At 41.0% G+C, this 13,243-nt stretch overlaps 1 protein-coding gene across 7 annotated transcripts in view; it reads right to left on the bottom strand.

Annotated features, from left to right (window-relative positions):
- ITPR2 (inositol 1,4,5-trisphosphate receptor type 2) overlaps positions 1-12,612 on the bottom strand; it is a 496,384-nt gene extending 483,772 nt beyond the window's left edge. For all 7 annotated transcript variants that reach the window (XR_010579338.2, XR_012420091.1, XM_065523922.2 and 4 more), the window contains exon 1: positions 12,104-12,612. Coding sequence is in view for 5 of the 7 variants with exons in the window: in XM_065523922.2 (XP_065379994.1) it covers positions 12,104-12,195 (92 nt within the window). In the remaining 2 variants the exon portion in view is untranslated. The remainder of the gene's footprint in view (positions 1-12,103) is intronic.
- Positions 12,613-13,243: the final 631 nt, after the last annotated feature.

A 13,243-nucleotide genomic window follows, 5' to 3' on the forward strand; every position in this document is an offset into this window, starting at 1 on the left:
CCTTGAAAACATTAAGTAAAACAAGCCAGACACACGAAAGGATGGACGAATATTGCATGTTTTTACTTATACATGGTACCTAGAATACGCAAATTCATAGAGACAGAAAGTAGACTAGAGGTTACCAGGGGCTGGGAGAGGGAAAGAATGGGAATTTATTATCTAAAGGATACAGGGCTTCTGTTTGGCATAGTAAAAACAAGTTCTGGAAATGGAGAGCAGTGATGGTTGCTCAACATTGTGTATGTCCTTAATATCACTGAATTGTACCTTTTTAAATGGTTAAAATGATAAATTTTATGTATATTTTATAACAATTTACTTTAAAAGGCACTAAAATCTCACTATTAAGGTGCCTAGTAAGCAGTGAAATCCAGCTCACACCCAGCGTCTTTGTTCTCTGTCCCCCATACCACACTGCCCCCGCAGCAAGCAGAAATGGTCACAGTGCTCTGGTCACAGTGATTCCCCCGATAGCCAGATCTGGGCACTGCACTTGCCTTTATGGATATTAATGATTAATCCTGATCCAAGTGGGGCCAAATTCTGTCACCTCATAATTTGCAGTTTAAAGAGAGGGACACTGAATACAGAAATTGCTAGATTCAAGTCGTGGATATGATGGGACCCAGAGAGTAGGTCCTGCTATTGAGATTCCAACAGCAGCCCTAGGTTCCTGCCTCTCCTGATACTCAGTTGTTGAGCTCATCATTTTATTTCTTGGAGCTCCTCCAGTATTCTCACAATAAATTTCCTTCTTTCTGTAAGCTAGTCAGAGACGGTTTCTGTTCCTTACCAACAAAGAACGTTACTTCTAATAGAGTTTTTCAATTCTTAAACTTCATCCATGTGGGCAAAGTGATATCCAAGTATCCCTTGCTTTCCAAATCTTTAGAGCTTTTGAGATCAAATAGTAAGAATGAGGATAATAAGGGATGCCTAAAAATTGTTTTCAAGAGTTTCAGAGCAATTCACTACAAGGTTTGCAAATAATTTAATTAAATGTGAGCTGCAACTTGAGTTCGTGAGTACTCTATTCTCTGAAATTTTTACAGATAATACATTTTGATTTGCCATTAGAAAATTAACAGGTTTTAAACCAGTTTTGTTTATTGGGTTTTTGTTGGGTTTTGTTTGCCTTTCTGGTCATTTGAGCTCTTATCTTTAGCTCTGATGATCCATATAAGTTCCCTACATAATGAGAAGAATCCTCTTTTCCTTAGTGATTATTTCATAATTAGTCCTTCCAGGATCTCAGAGAGCTAGAGAACTAGATATTACTTCACTAAAAATCTAAGTTTTCTCTAGGACTCTGTCGAGGAAATCTCTGGGATAATTAATATATAATAAAAGTCCAGCATTTTGTAATCTGCACAAAGAAATTTTTATGATGATATCTGTACAGTGACTCAAACATCTCAGTAATAGATAGAAACTCATTAACACATAGTTGAAGTCTAAGAACTCAGATTTTGCTTTGTTCACTTCTTTTAGTCTTCCCTACATTCATGGGAATCTATCTATGGCTTTTTAAACATGTTAAAACACCAAAAGGAAAACAGAGCATGACAGACTCGATACATACCAGCAGGGTATTCTATACCAAGTGGGAAACTCGTGTATGTGTGTGCTATATTAAGAACCATTAAAATATTTCTTAATATTCGATAAAAAGATGTCCATATTGCCAATGTTTCCAGGCATTTATACAATTCTACTTAAGTTCGTGATTCATGAAGAAAAACTACTATGAAATACTAGAGATAGAAACAAATACGGGGAAACGAAGTAAAAATATAATAGCCAAAGGCACTGGGTATGTCGCATAAATTTCTCCCAAGCAACTGCCAAGTTTCTTCCCGACTGGGCTTTATAGTCCTAGCCTCATTATCTCAGGTCTCAGTAAATTCACCATATGTGACAAGGATGGAATGCCATCTTAATCTCAGAGGATCTGAACCAAGCTTAAACCTCTCGCATTTGGAAAATAAGCATAAAATAGGTTCTCAGATAATTTCTTCTGTCTTTGCATATCTCAACAATATTGAATTGTTTGCTTTAGTTTTTTGGAGCTATTAAAATGGACAGTAAAATTTTACCAATTCTTTTAAAAGAAAGAAAAAAGTACCAAGAATACATGATCAATCATGGGCATAGGTTTGAGACAAATATCCATTCTAATAATCCTTCCAAGTTCAGCGAAAATGCTGCCGCCTCCTTGAAGCTCCCACCAGGTCATCCCAATCAGGAGAGAAAGAATCTGACTCTTCTGACTTTCTATGGTGCTGTTTTAATCATCTTTTTGGGCATTTGAAAAAAAAATTGCCTGATATTGCAGTTATTCAATACCAGTGTTATCTCCATTGCTAAATAATAACTACAATAATTGCACAAATATTTATTAAACACCTACTCTATACCAGCAATTTTGTCAGGTGCTGAGCATACAAGATTAAGACAGTGTCCATTCCTGACCTGGCAACATTTGCAACGCTGAGAGCAAAAAAAGTGTTAAATGCCTTGATGTTTCCCACAGATCGTAGCCAAGAGCCATACTACAAATTCGCAAAGGAAGAGTAAGCTTTTCAGATAACAATTAAAATAACAAATTAATTAATTAATCCATTGAGATAATAATTAAAAACAGCTTTATATCTGGCATCTCTTTACACATATTCCCGGGCACACAGAAAGGGCTCAAGAAATATCTACTGAATGAATTAATAAGTCATTCTGCAGCATGCTTCAGACATAAACCACATCGCCAGGATAGTCACATGTGTCTTAATGTGGACACATTTTCACATTTTAAATTATATGATTAAAGTTTTGTCTAAATAACCTGATATTTTAACTTATTCTTAATTCAAGGTTGGAAATCTTTGGATAGGTTGGTATAAACTGTATAATAGCTATTGTTAACCCATTATTGATTTGAATTTCAAGAGAGCTAATCCATCTGTTTCAAAGATAGTCAACAAAAACAGTTTATTAAATTTCAATTACACACACACACAAAACTCCTCAAAAACTAATACTATAGAAGTTGACTCAAGCAATAAAAGTTTCATAGTGAGTACTAAGATTACTAAAATGAACAAGTCAGCCATGCTAAAATGGATACTTCTTACATGTGTCAATAGACTTCTAAAATAAAAGACTACCAATACTCTTCAACTTACAATGGGGTTACATCCCAATAAACCCATTGTAAGTTGAAAATATTCTAAGTCAAAAATTCATTTAATACACCTAACCTGCCAAACAACATAGCTTAGCCTAACCTTCTTCACATGTTCTCTGAACACTTACATTAGCCTACACTGGGCAAATACAAAGCCTATTTTGTAATAAAAGTGTTGAATAGCTCATGTAATTTACTGAACACTATATACTGAAAGTTGAAAACAGAATGGTTATATGAGTACTCTAATATGGTGTCTACTGAATATTACTTTTGCACCATCATAAAGTTGAAAAATTGTAAATCAAACTATCAAACCTTTGTAAATCGTTATCATCTGTATACATTTACTACATGAGTTAAATCAACCCACTTAATTGCTCAGCATTACTGATCAAACATTTTTTCCACAATACACTTTAAAATACCAATAATAACCAGGAAAAAAAATTTCATGGGAAATATATGACTGTCTATTTCAATAATAACAGTTTCTCAGTTGGTGGTTTTCCTCCACTGACCATAACTAGGAAAATAATTTATTTATGCTTTTTAATGTAAATATTGTTGATTAACAGTAATAAGAAATTGAAGAGTCCCTAAAAACCATTTTAGTTAACTTTCCTGGCTATAAAAGTAATAGATGTTTAATTTTAAAAACATACATAAAACTGGGAAATACAGAAGAAATAAAAATTGGAATTAAAATCATCTACATACTCACCATAAAGAGTCAACCACTGCTAATATGCTGTTCTAGTTTCCATATATATTGTTTTGAAAATTTTTTATTAAAATTGTGGTTTTCTAAAGCTTATATGGCTTATATTTCTAAAGCTTATATAGCTTATATTTTTAGACATTCCCATCTAAGTCATCATGGGAGTAGAAACATGACACCAAAAAATGCCATCAATACATTCAAAAGGCACAGTTTTATTCATTAAATAAGCAAATGGGCTGGACGCAGTGGCTCATGCCTGTAATCCCAGCAATTTGGGAAACCAAGGCAAGTAGATCACCTGAAGTTAGGAGTTTGAGACCGGCCTGGCCAACACGGCAACACCCTATCTCTACTAAAAATACAATAAATTAGCCGAACATGGTGGCGCACACCTGTAATCCCAGGTACTCTGAAAACTGAGGCACAGGAATCACTTGAACCCAGGAGGCAGAGGTTGCAGTGAGCCGAGATCACGCCACTGCACTCCATCCTGGACAACAGAGCAAGACCCTGTCTCCGAAGAAAATAAAAAATAAAAATAAGTGAATGAACGAATGAATGATCATTAAAAGTTCACATCTGATTATAATGCAGTGATCTATTACCAAGTCCTGATATCTAAAAAACCATAAAATTTGCTGTTATTAGAATATAAATTGGTCATAAAAGTCCACTGTTACTTGTTTTATATTTATATATGAAGACCCTCTGCCTGGAATGTAAGTTTTAAAGTTTGAGTCTATAGTATTCTGTCTATATTCTCTAAGTTATCTACACACTATCTACATGAGAACAGTTACAAAAAAAAAAGTGTCATTGTGAAAAGCACTACCTGTGCAAAAAGAAAATGCCCCTGTTACACCTAGAATGAAGCCCAGCAGTTGCCTCTGAATTCTCTTCTATCAAAGTCAAGCCATTAGGGCTCTTGAGGAGGGGTGGTTGTTTACTTGACTGAGCTCTCATTGCCACAGGGGGCTGAAAAGCTGCAATGGTATTTATAGAATGACTTTTAGGTTTAAGAAATAGTCACCCTTTCAGCTTTAAATACTTAATGTTCACCACTTCAGAAACTCTCTTTGTACTTGAGTTAATTTCAAGTTCCACAACATCACACTTCTAACACTTAGACTTTCCAAAACAACTCAGTATTCAAGCTTCTGTCATCTTCTTCCTCCACAGTGAACACACATGCAAATGTCCAATGGACTTTTAGATATATTTATCACATTATCATATGCCTTAGCCAAAACAATGCTAAGCTTATATGCCTGGTTATGGCAGGAAACAACAGCCGTCATTTGGAAGGGTTCTGTTTGGAAGATACTAAACATCTTATACAAAAATAAAAGTTAATTACAACCATTCCAAGCTTCATCTACAACTCCCCACTGATCAAAAAGTCCTATTGAGGCCAGGTGTCATGGCTCACACCTGTAATCCTAGAACTTTGGGAGGCTGAGGTGGAGGGATCACTTGAGCCCGGGAGTTCAGGGTTACAGTGAGCCGTGGTCACACCTCAAAAAAAAAAAGGCCTATTGAGGAAAATATTTTTAAAACTATAATAAAAACAGCATAATTAAATAAGATAATAAACCAAATCTACAACTAGTTAAACCTCAAAAATGTTTAGCAGGAAAAAAGATCAGGAAGAGAAATTTGAGGGACCACAATTGGGAATAGTAAAATGTAAACAGTTACACGATCTCATTCATCTAAGGAATTAAGTCAGAATTATAAACTGTGTGACTCCCCCTCCCCATCACCCTACCAGACATCCATCCCTGAACATGGAAACAAAAGAATGGAAAAGTTAATTGCATTGGCCAAAATCAAGCAGGAAGTAAAAATAAGGACTCCAATCCTTTGTCACTCTGACTAAGAGACTATGATGATGATGCTTATGATGCTTTGAAGTCAGCGTATCAATTGGTAGTCACCGGATAGTTACTGAGACCTTAACCCCTAGATGTTGGTTCTGAGGCGATCCTGAGAAGAAACCTCAAGGCAAAGGTAGCTATCACTTAAACATACATATACAGACGTACACACACACACACACACACACACACACACACACACACACACACACACACACATATACATACTTATCATTTACTAACCCCTCAACCATGCCGAGAACAGCCAAGGAAGGACTGATGCACCTTTCACTGATTCTACTATCCCACTATCCCAAGAATTCTGCTATGCTCAGTCCCTACTCTGTGGTACCTGACCATTGGTCAAGTTGATGTACACAGAAATGTGAATATCTGTTGTCATCAGATGTGGCAGCAACAAGAAAGACAAATCCTAGTATAGAAAAAATGGAAGGAGGCCGGGCGCGGTGGCTCAAGCCTGTAATCCCAGCACTTTGGGAGGCCGAGATGGGCGGATCACGAGGTCAGGAGATCGAGACCATCCTGGCTAACACGGTGAAACCCCGTCTCTACTAAGAAATACAAAAAATAGCCGGGCGAGGTGGCAGCGCCTGTAGTCCCAGCTACTCGGGAGGCTGAGGCCGGAGAATGGCGTGAACCCAGGAGGCGGAGCTTGCAGTGAGCTGAGATCCGGCCACTGCACTCCAGCCTGGGGGACAGAGGGAGACTCCGTCTCAAAAAAAAAAAAAAAAAAAAAAAAAAAAAAAAGAAAAAATGGAAGGAGGAGAAAGGGACAATCAACACTACATTCGAAATTGGACAGCATATCCCAAGACTTCCTCCTTCACCTTTAAAAGAGACACAAAAACTGTAACCTTAAGACGTGCCAGTAGAAAATAAAAATAGTTTATTTAAAATATATTCACCATCTTCACCCAATGGGATTTAAAGCAACTGTCCATAAGTCAATACAAGTATTTCTTACATTGATTCTTTAGATGAAATTTTAAATTAGGAAATACAAACCAGGCCCCTTTGCACTTACACAGAGAAAAGAACAATAACTGTAACTTGGCTTGCAACAATTCAAGATTCGGAAACATCTAGTAAATACAGGTAAAGGATAATGGGGAAAAAAGGAGAAATGCCAATCTTTGCAACTAGGGCATTCAAATTTTACACAAACAGACTGATAAATCAACCTGAGAAGCTGGGTCACTAAGCCTAAGAAAATCCTCCCACATCTTCAGTCAGAGGGGCCTCCAAGAGGGGCCTGGTAAACTCAAATATAGTGAAACTCCATGACTTTTCCAGCTGAAAAATTCATTACCTTATGGCAAAAATACCCAGCAACTACATAGTAAAAATATATATCATCCAAAACATATTTACACGCTAAACATTAAAATCAAACAAGATTTATTTGCAAATAAATGTCTATTCATTATCTTGAAATACTGTGTAAACTCAGTTCTCATTAAACACCTTGCTAAGCTGACTTTGAAAAAGCATCATGCTACTAACCATCATGCATGGATGAAGAGCTAAAATGGAAATCAAAAACTTTTAGTCTAATTTTTAGCTCCCCCGTTGTGTTTTTAATATGACAGTAGAATAAATTTCGGCTAAATATATACAGTGTCAATGTCTCCAATCTGATTCACTTTAACAATTCATACGCCTTTGAAGAAAATGTGCAATTTGACATGCAAAAATATAAGCATAATGTAGATTTTCCTAGCAATTTTCTAAAAAAGAAATCTTTTCTTTCTGTCTCTATCACTTGCTTTTATAATACCCCCAGGGGTATGGGCAACAGCATCTTCTCCCCTTTTTAGTTTTCAGGAAGACATGCGGACATGAAAAAAGAATAAACGATAGGAACAAGGCCACAAGGCTAATTAGCAGCAGACCTGGAACAACAGACCTCCAACTAACAGAAGAGAAAGAAAATTCAGCTAGAGAGATGTACTATGTCTTTGACGCAGGATGTGTACATATAATGACCCCACAACAAGACAATGAGAAATTACAACTACCACTCTGCTTTGGTTTCACAGCCCTAAACCAACTTCAAAATAAAATACCTACCAACTGTACTCCGAGGTAAAAAATAGGGGGTGCTACCCCAACATGTACCTAGATAAGATTTCACGTGGCACAGACATATGTTCCCATGAGTTTTACAACTCCTAAAAATCTGAGCCCAATGTGAGTCTACAGCCTTAAGAAAGTACTAAAATCAAGCACGACCGACCATTTAAAAACTGCAATGTCACAGACAGAAAGCAGAAGGAACAAAATCATGAATCAGTCTGACTGCTCAGGATAAAAGCATCAAATGGCCTTAATTAAGCCATTATGAAATTAAATGGGAATATTTCTCAACAGCTAAAACTTTTTCACCCCTGAATTTTAGGAAATTATTTTATTTACGGAATCCCCAACTTTGAAAACCACCCACATGTTAATAAAAATCGATGAGATTTTTAGCACAAAATACTTCAGTTTAAATTAGGATAAAGTATTTTGGTTTAGTTATCAAAGCCAAAAGTCAGTTTTAGCATCTTATCTAACAACTGCCACAGAAATACGCACTCTGATGGCTGGAGGTACAGAGTAGAGGACTGCAAGGAGCCGTGGGCAAACCGACATCCCTGGGCACAAGAGCTCACATAGTTCTGTTGAGATGGAAGACTTATGGTCAGGAAAATCAATTCATTTCTTTCTTCCTAAGCTTCCTCTTCTCTCTTATATGAATTTTAAATTTAATATTTAGAAGAATAGCAAATGAACAGCATGGTTTCGTCAGAAATTACATGAGCCTTTTTCAATGAGGTGCCAGATGCTTTCTGAAAGCAACTTTCAAGGGTTTGCAACATTATTTGCATAGCACACATACAGCAGAATTTGGAAATGTTCATTAATAAAATAATAATTTCAGGTTTAATTTTTTGATATTCCCAATTTTTTATTATAAAAAATTAATGCTTTCTGCACTGCCGTGTTTGCAAAGTAGAAAAGTGCTATATTTTTATGCATCATTAAAACTTGATGCACATTTGTCAAGTGAGATTTCACAGCACCGTTGTGTTTTTTTTTTTTTTTTTTTTTTTAGACAGGGGCTATCTGTCACCCAGGCTGGAATGCAATGATGTGATTGTGGCTCACTGCAGGCTTGACCTCCCAAGCTCAAGTGATCATCCCACCTCAGCCTCCCAAGTAGCTGGGGCCAGCTGGGACCACAGGAGTGCACCACCACACCTGGCTAATTTTTTATATTTTTTGTACAGACAGGGTCTCCGTATGTTTCCCAGGCTGGACCACGGCATTTTTAATTTTACAGTTTGTCTTAATTGTTCTATAAATAGATTCACTCCACCCAGGGCCCATTTAAGTCCTAGGCTCACCATGCTTCCCTTGAGTATCCTTTGGACACTATTCCAGTGAAAGCCAGGAAACTGCATCAGGGCACATCAGCGATGACTTTTACTATAACTGCTCTTTGAAAAGATGTTCAGAAGCAAGTACCAGGAGGGAGGCACGGTCATATCCAACCCCTGACTTCTAGAGTACTAGAAAAAGAAACTCTGAGCAGTCTATCTCAGGAAAAGAATATCCAATCAAAGCACCAAGTTTCACCAACGGTAGCATTTCTTTTTGTTTTGTTTTGCTTGTTTTTTTGAGACAGAGTCTTGCTCTTTCCCCCAGACTGGAGTGCAGTAGCGCAATTTCGGCTCACTGCAACCTCCGCCTACCAGGTTCAAGTGATTCTCCTGCCTTAGCCTCCCAAGTAGCTGGGACTACAGGCGTCCGCCACCATGCCCGGCTAATTTTTTTATTTTTAACAGAGATGGCATTTCCCCATGTTGGCCAGGCTGGTCTCAAACTCCTGACCTCAACTGATCTGCCTGCCTCGGCCTCCCAAAGTCCTGGGATTACAGGCATGAGTCACCGCGCCCAGTCCAGTGGCAGCATTTCTAAAGACCCTTCTTCACCTTAGAATCCAGCAGCCCGAAGACTTTGTCATATTAACTTTAACAAGACTCAGTTCATTAACAGAAAAATAATATATTGCACAAAAACATACTAAGGAAGCTCAACCTTCAAAACACCAACAAGAAAATTGAATACAAATTAGAAATATTTACACAAATGTATATTGTACATTAAAGGTTATTCTAGCTTATTTTTCTCAAGGTTTAAAGATTATTATATATAACCAAAGAAAAGCACTCTTGGCTGGAAATCTGGAGACAGGGTTAGAGTTCCAGCTTTTGGCATCAATGCCCTCTGTTTCTTGGGTTAGTAGCTTCGTTTCTCTTAACCTCAATTCCTAATCTCTAAAATGATCAGGGTCGACTCCATAACTGTTATACTTGTAGCTTCCTGATTTGCCATCTGTAGTCCTTCTGGTATTTGTTTTATAAGTTATCTATAAGCATACCTTTGCTGAATAAGACACTAAAAAAAAGTTCTTTTCTTTGTCTAGGTTTTGTACTCTATTCCTAGTCCTTGTTATTATTTTGTCCACACTACGGCTCACAGTCACCAAGGCAATGATAATTACTACAATAGCTAACACATAAGTGCTTATAATGCGCCAGGTACCATGCTAAGCACTTTACATATATTCATCTCTTCTTTCTCACCACAACCCTATGAGGTAGAAACCATGCTTATTCCCATTTGTAGAATTGAGGAGACTGGGGCACAGAGAGATTATGTAACTTTCCCAAGGTCATAAGGTTTACAAGTGGAAGGGCCAGAATTCAAACCCCAAGTATTCTGTCCATGGAACCCCCTCTGCTTAACTACTACATCACACACACACCTGGAGAGTCTACGGAGGGTGAAGAGCAGCAGAGGCCACCTGCAAAATGTTGCAGGGGGCCCAGAAACTGAACTTGTATCATGAATGATCTCAAAAACAGTGGTAGCTCCTGATTCACAAATCCAGCAGAAGCACTTGGCACTAACATGGTTTTCCTTCCACACTTTAGTTGCATAAGAAAGTAACACTGATGGAAAAGGGACTGAATTAAATCTACCTCCCTTCTTTCACTCATTAGGGGGAATGCACAAGTAACAGGAACTGTGGAAGCACTGGTGATTTCCATGTCCCAGTGTTTAGTAGGCAGCACTCCGTTACAACACAGCTCAAAGTCACTGTCCAGGGACACTGCAGGTTAAGTCATCTGCCTCAAAGCTTAACAGCTGAAAACCATAGCCAGATAGGAGTGGAAACACCAGTTCCACAGCCTGAAATGTGGGGCGGGGGGATCTAAGTGCTCAAATGAGGTAACAAAACATTTCCTGTGCATCAAAATATACTGCAGCGAGCAATTAAACTGCACACTGCTATTTCCAATTAGAACAGAGAGAAAACAAGGAAGTCCTATTTAACCATTTAGCACACTGTTTATATATATATATGTATCATATACATAAAATATATAAACATATTTATATATTTCCCTCATTCATAAACATAAATATATACATATATGTGTGTGTGTGTGTGTGTGTGTGTATATATATATATTTTTTTTGTTTTTTGTTTTTTTCCCCATCCAACTCGAATCTCAAGAACTCTTCACTTGGCTAAATTCCAAGAGAGGCTCAGCATTTCAGTGGGCCAAGGCCTGGGAAGGGGAGATAGCAGGTCTGAGTTCTAGAACCCAGGAAGCCCTCAGAGACGTCCAAGGGTCACAGCGCTGCGGATGCCCCTAGGGCTGCCCAGGCTGGTGGGGCGAGTCCTCGTTCGGCAAGGCCAAAAGGAAACTGCTCCAGCGAAGAGGGGACAGTGAGCTCCTCCCGCAGGACAACGCCACACTTCGGCTCACCACATCGCTTGAATCTCAGGTCCAAGGCCACGGACTTTTATCGACTGCTCTTTCAAACCCGGCACTGAGAGACCAGGGACTGAGAACGGTGGCGAGAAACGGTGGAAAAGGGGGGTGTTTTGTTTTACCTTCCAGAGAAAACAAGCACACATTTTAATCAAAACAACCCAGGGAAAAGCCAGCGAAGACCTCTTCGCCGGGCCCGTCTCCGGGCTTCTGAATCACTTCCTCCTTTCTGATGTGTCTCTGAGCTCGAGATTACGAAGTTGCTGAGAAAGTCTTGCCTCTCAGGGCAGCTTCCTGCGAGCGGGCGAGCAAGAGAGCCGAGCGCACGGCACTGTCCGCGGGCGCCGACCCTGCCCGGCCGGGCCACTGCACGCGGCAACGGGAGGACCTGGAGGCGGAGGAGGGACAGGGACGGGTTCCCAGGACCCGGAGCGCGAGCACTGCCCAGCCCGCGTCTCCCGCTTACCCCAAGGTGCTGATGAAGCCGTTGACCGAGCCCTCCGCGTACAGGGACACGATGTCCCCTATGTAGAGGAAGCTGGACATTTTATCAGTCATGCTGCTTCATGTTCCACAGTGGACGTCCCTCCTCTTCCCTGCGCCCTCGCCGCTCTCTCTCCAGGGAGCCGCCGAGGCACGAGCGGATTGGAGCACGGGACGGCAGCGGCCAAGAGTCGCGGCGGAGGGCACGGCCCGAGCCACCAAGCGTCGCGGCTCAGCCGTGCGTGCGCGCCTGGGAAGCCAGGCAGGGGCCAAGCCGCAGCTGCGGACACCCCGCGAAGAGCGCAGCCCGGGCGCCCAGAGAAGCCGCAGCCGCCGCCGCCTCCCCGGCAGGTTTCCTGTTCCTTTCTGAAGTTTTCTCTCCAACACCTTTGCTCCTCCTCCTCCTTCCCTCTCCGCTCCCTACTCCGTGTCCACTCCCCGCTCTGCGACTCGCCGGGGCAGTCACGCCGCCGGGCGGGAGCTTGAAGTGGCAGAGCCCCCTCAGTCCCCTCGGGGGAATTTTTGGACCAGGTGCGGGTGCCCATTGGGCGAGGGGGAGGAGAGGAGCCCGGGAGAGGTGGGGGGGCGGCCAATCAGGGAGCGGCGGCCGGGGGCGGAGCTGGGCCGGGGCGGGGCGACCCTCGGGAGGCCGGGCCACCCGGGAAACCGCTGCCGCCGCACCGGGCCGCTAGGGGACGCGACGCTGGGCGGCGCTGGAGGGGTGACGGGGTACCCGGACTGGGGAGCGGGCGCGTGCGGCCGCCCTGGAGAGGCCGGACCTGGGGCGCGACAGCCGCTGTCTGGGAAAGCGAAGGAGCTTATGGGGGCAGGGAGGGTGAGAGTTGGCGGCCCGGCGAGCGCACTGTAGGACCCCGGCACAGTGGAGAGAGCCCCGGAGCCGCTGGAGACGAAAAGGTGGAGCCCGAGCCGGGTGGGTAATTTGTTGGCCAAAGAAGAGGTAGGCGTTGAAGTAAAGGAAAAAATACAAATAAAAAAAATGCATGATAAAGAAAGTAGAAGAGAGGAAGAAAGAGACTGAGGGAAGGAGGATGATCTCGATTTAGTTACGTAGTTTGGGTGGTCTTTTCAAACTCTTCTTTTCTCAAGTATGCGGCGTTAATGA

This window comes from Macaca fascicularis, chromosome 11 (genome assembly GCF_037993035.2).
Source record: "Macaca fascicularis isolate 582-1 chromosome 11, T2T-MFA8v1.1".
Taxonomy (NCBI): Eukaryota; Metazoa; Chordata; class Mammalia; order Primates; family Cercopithecidae; genus Macaca; species Macaca fascicularis.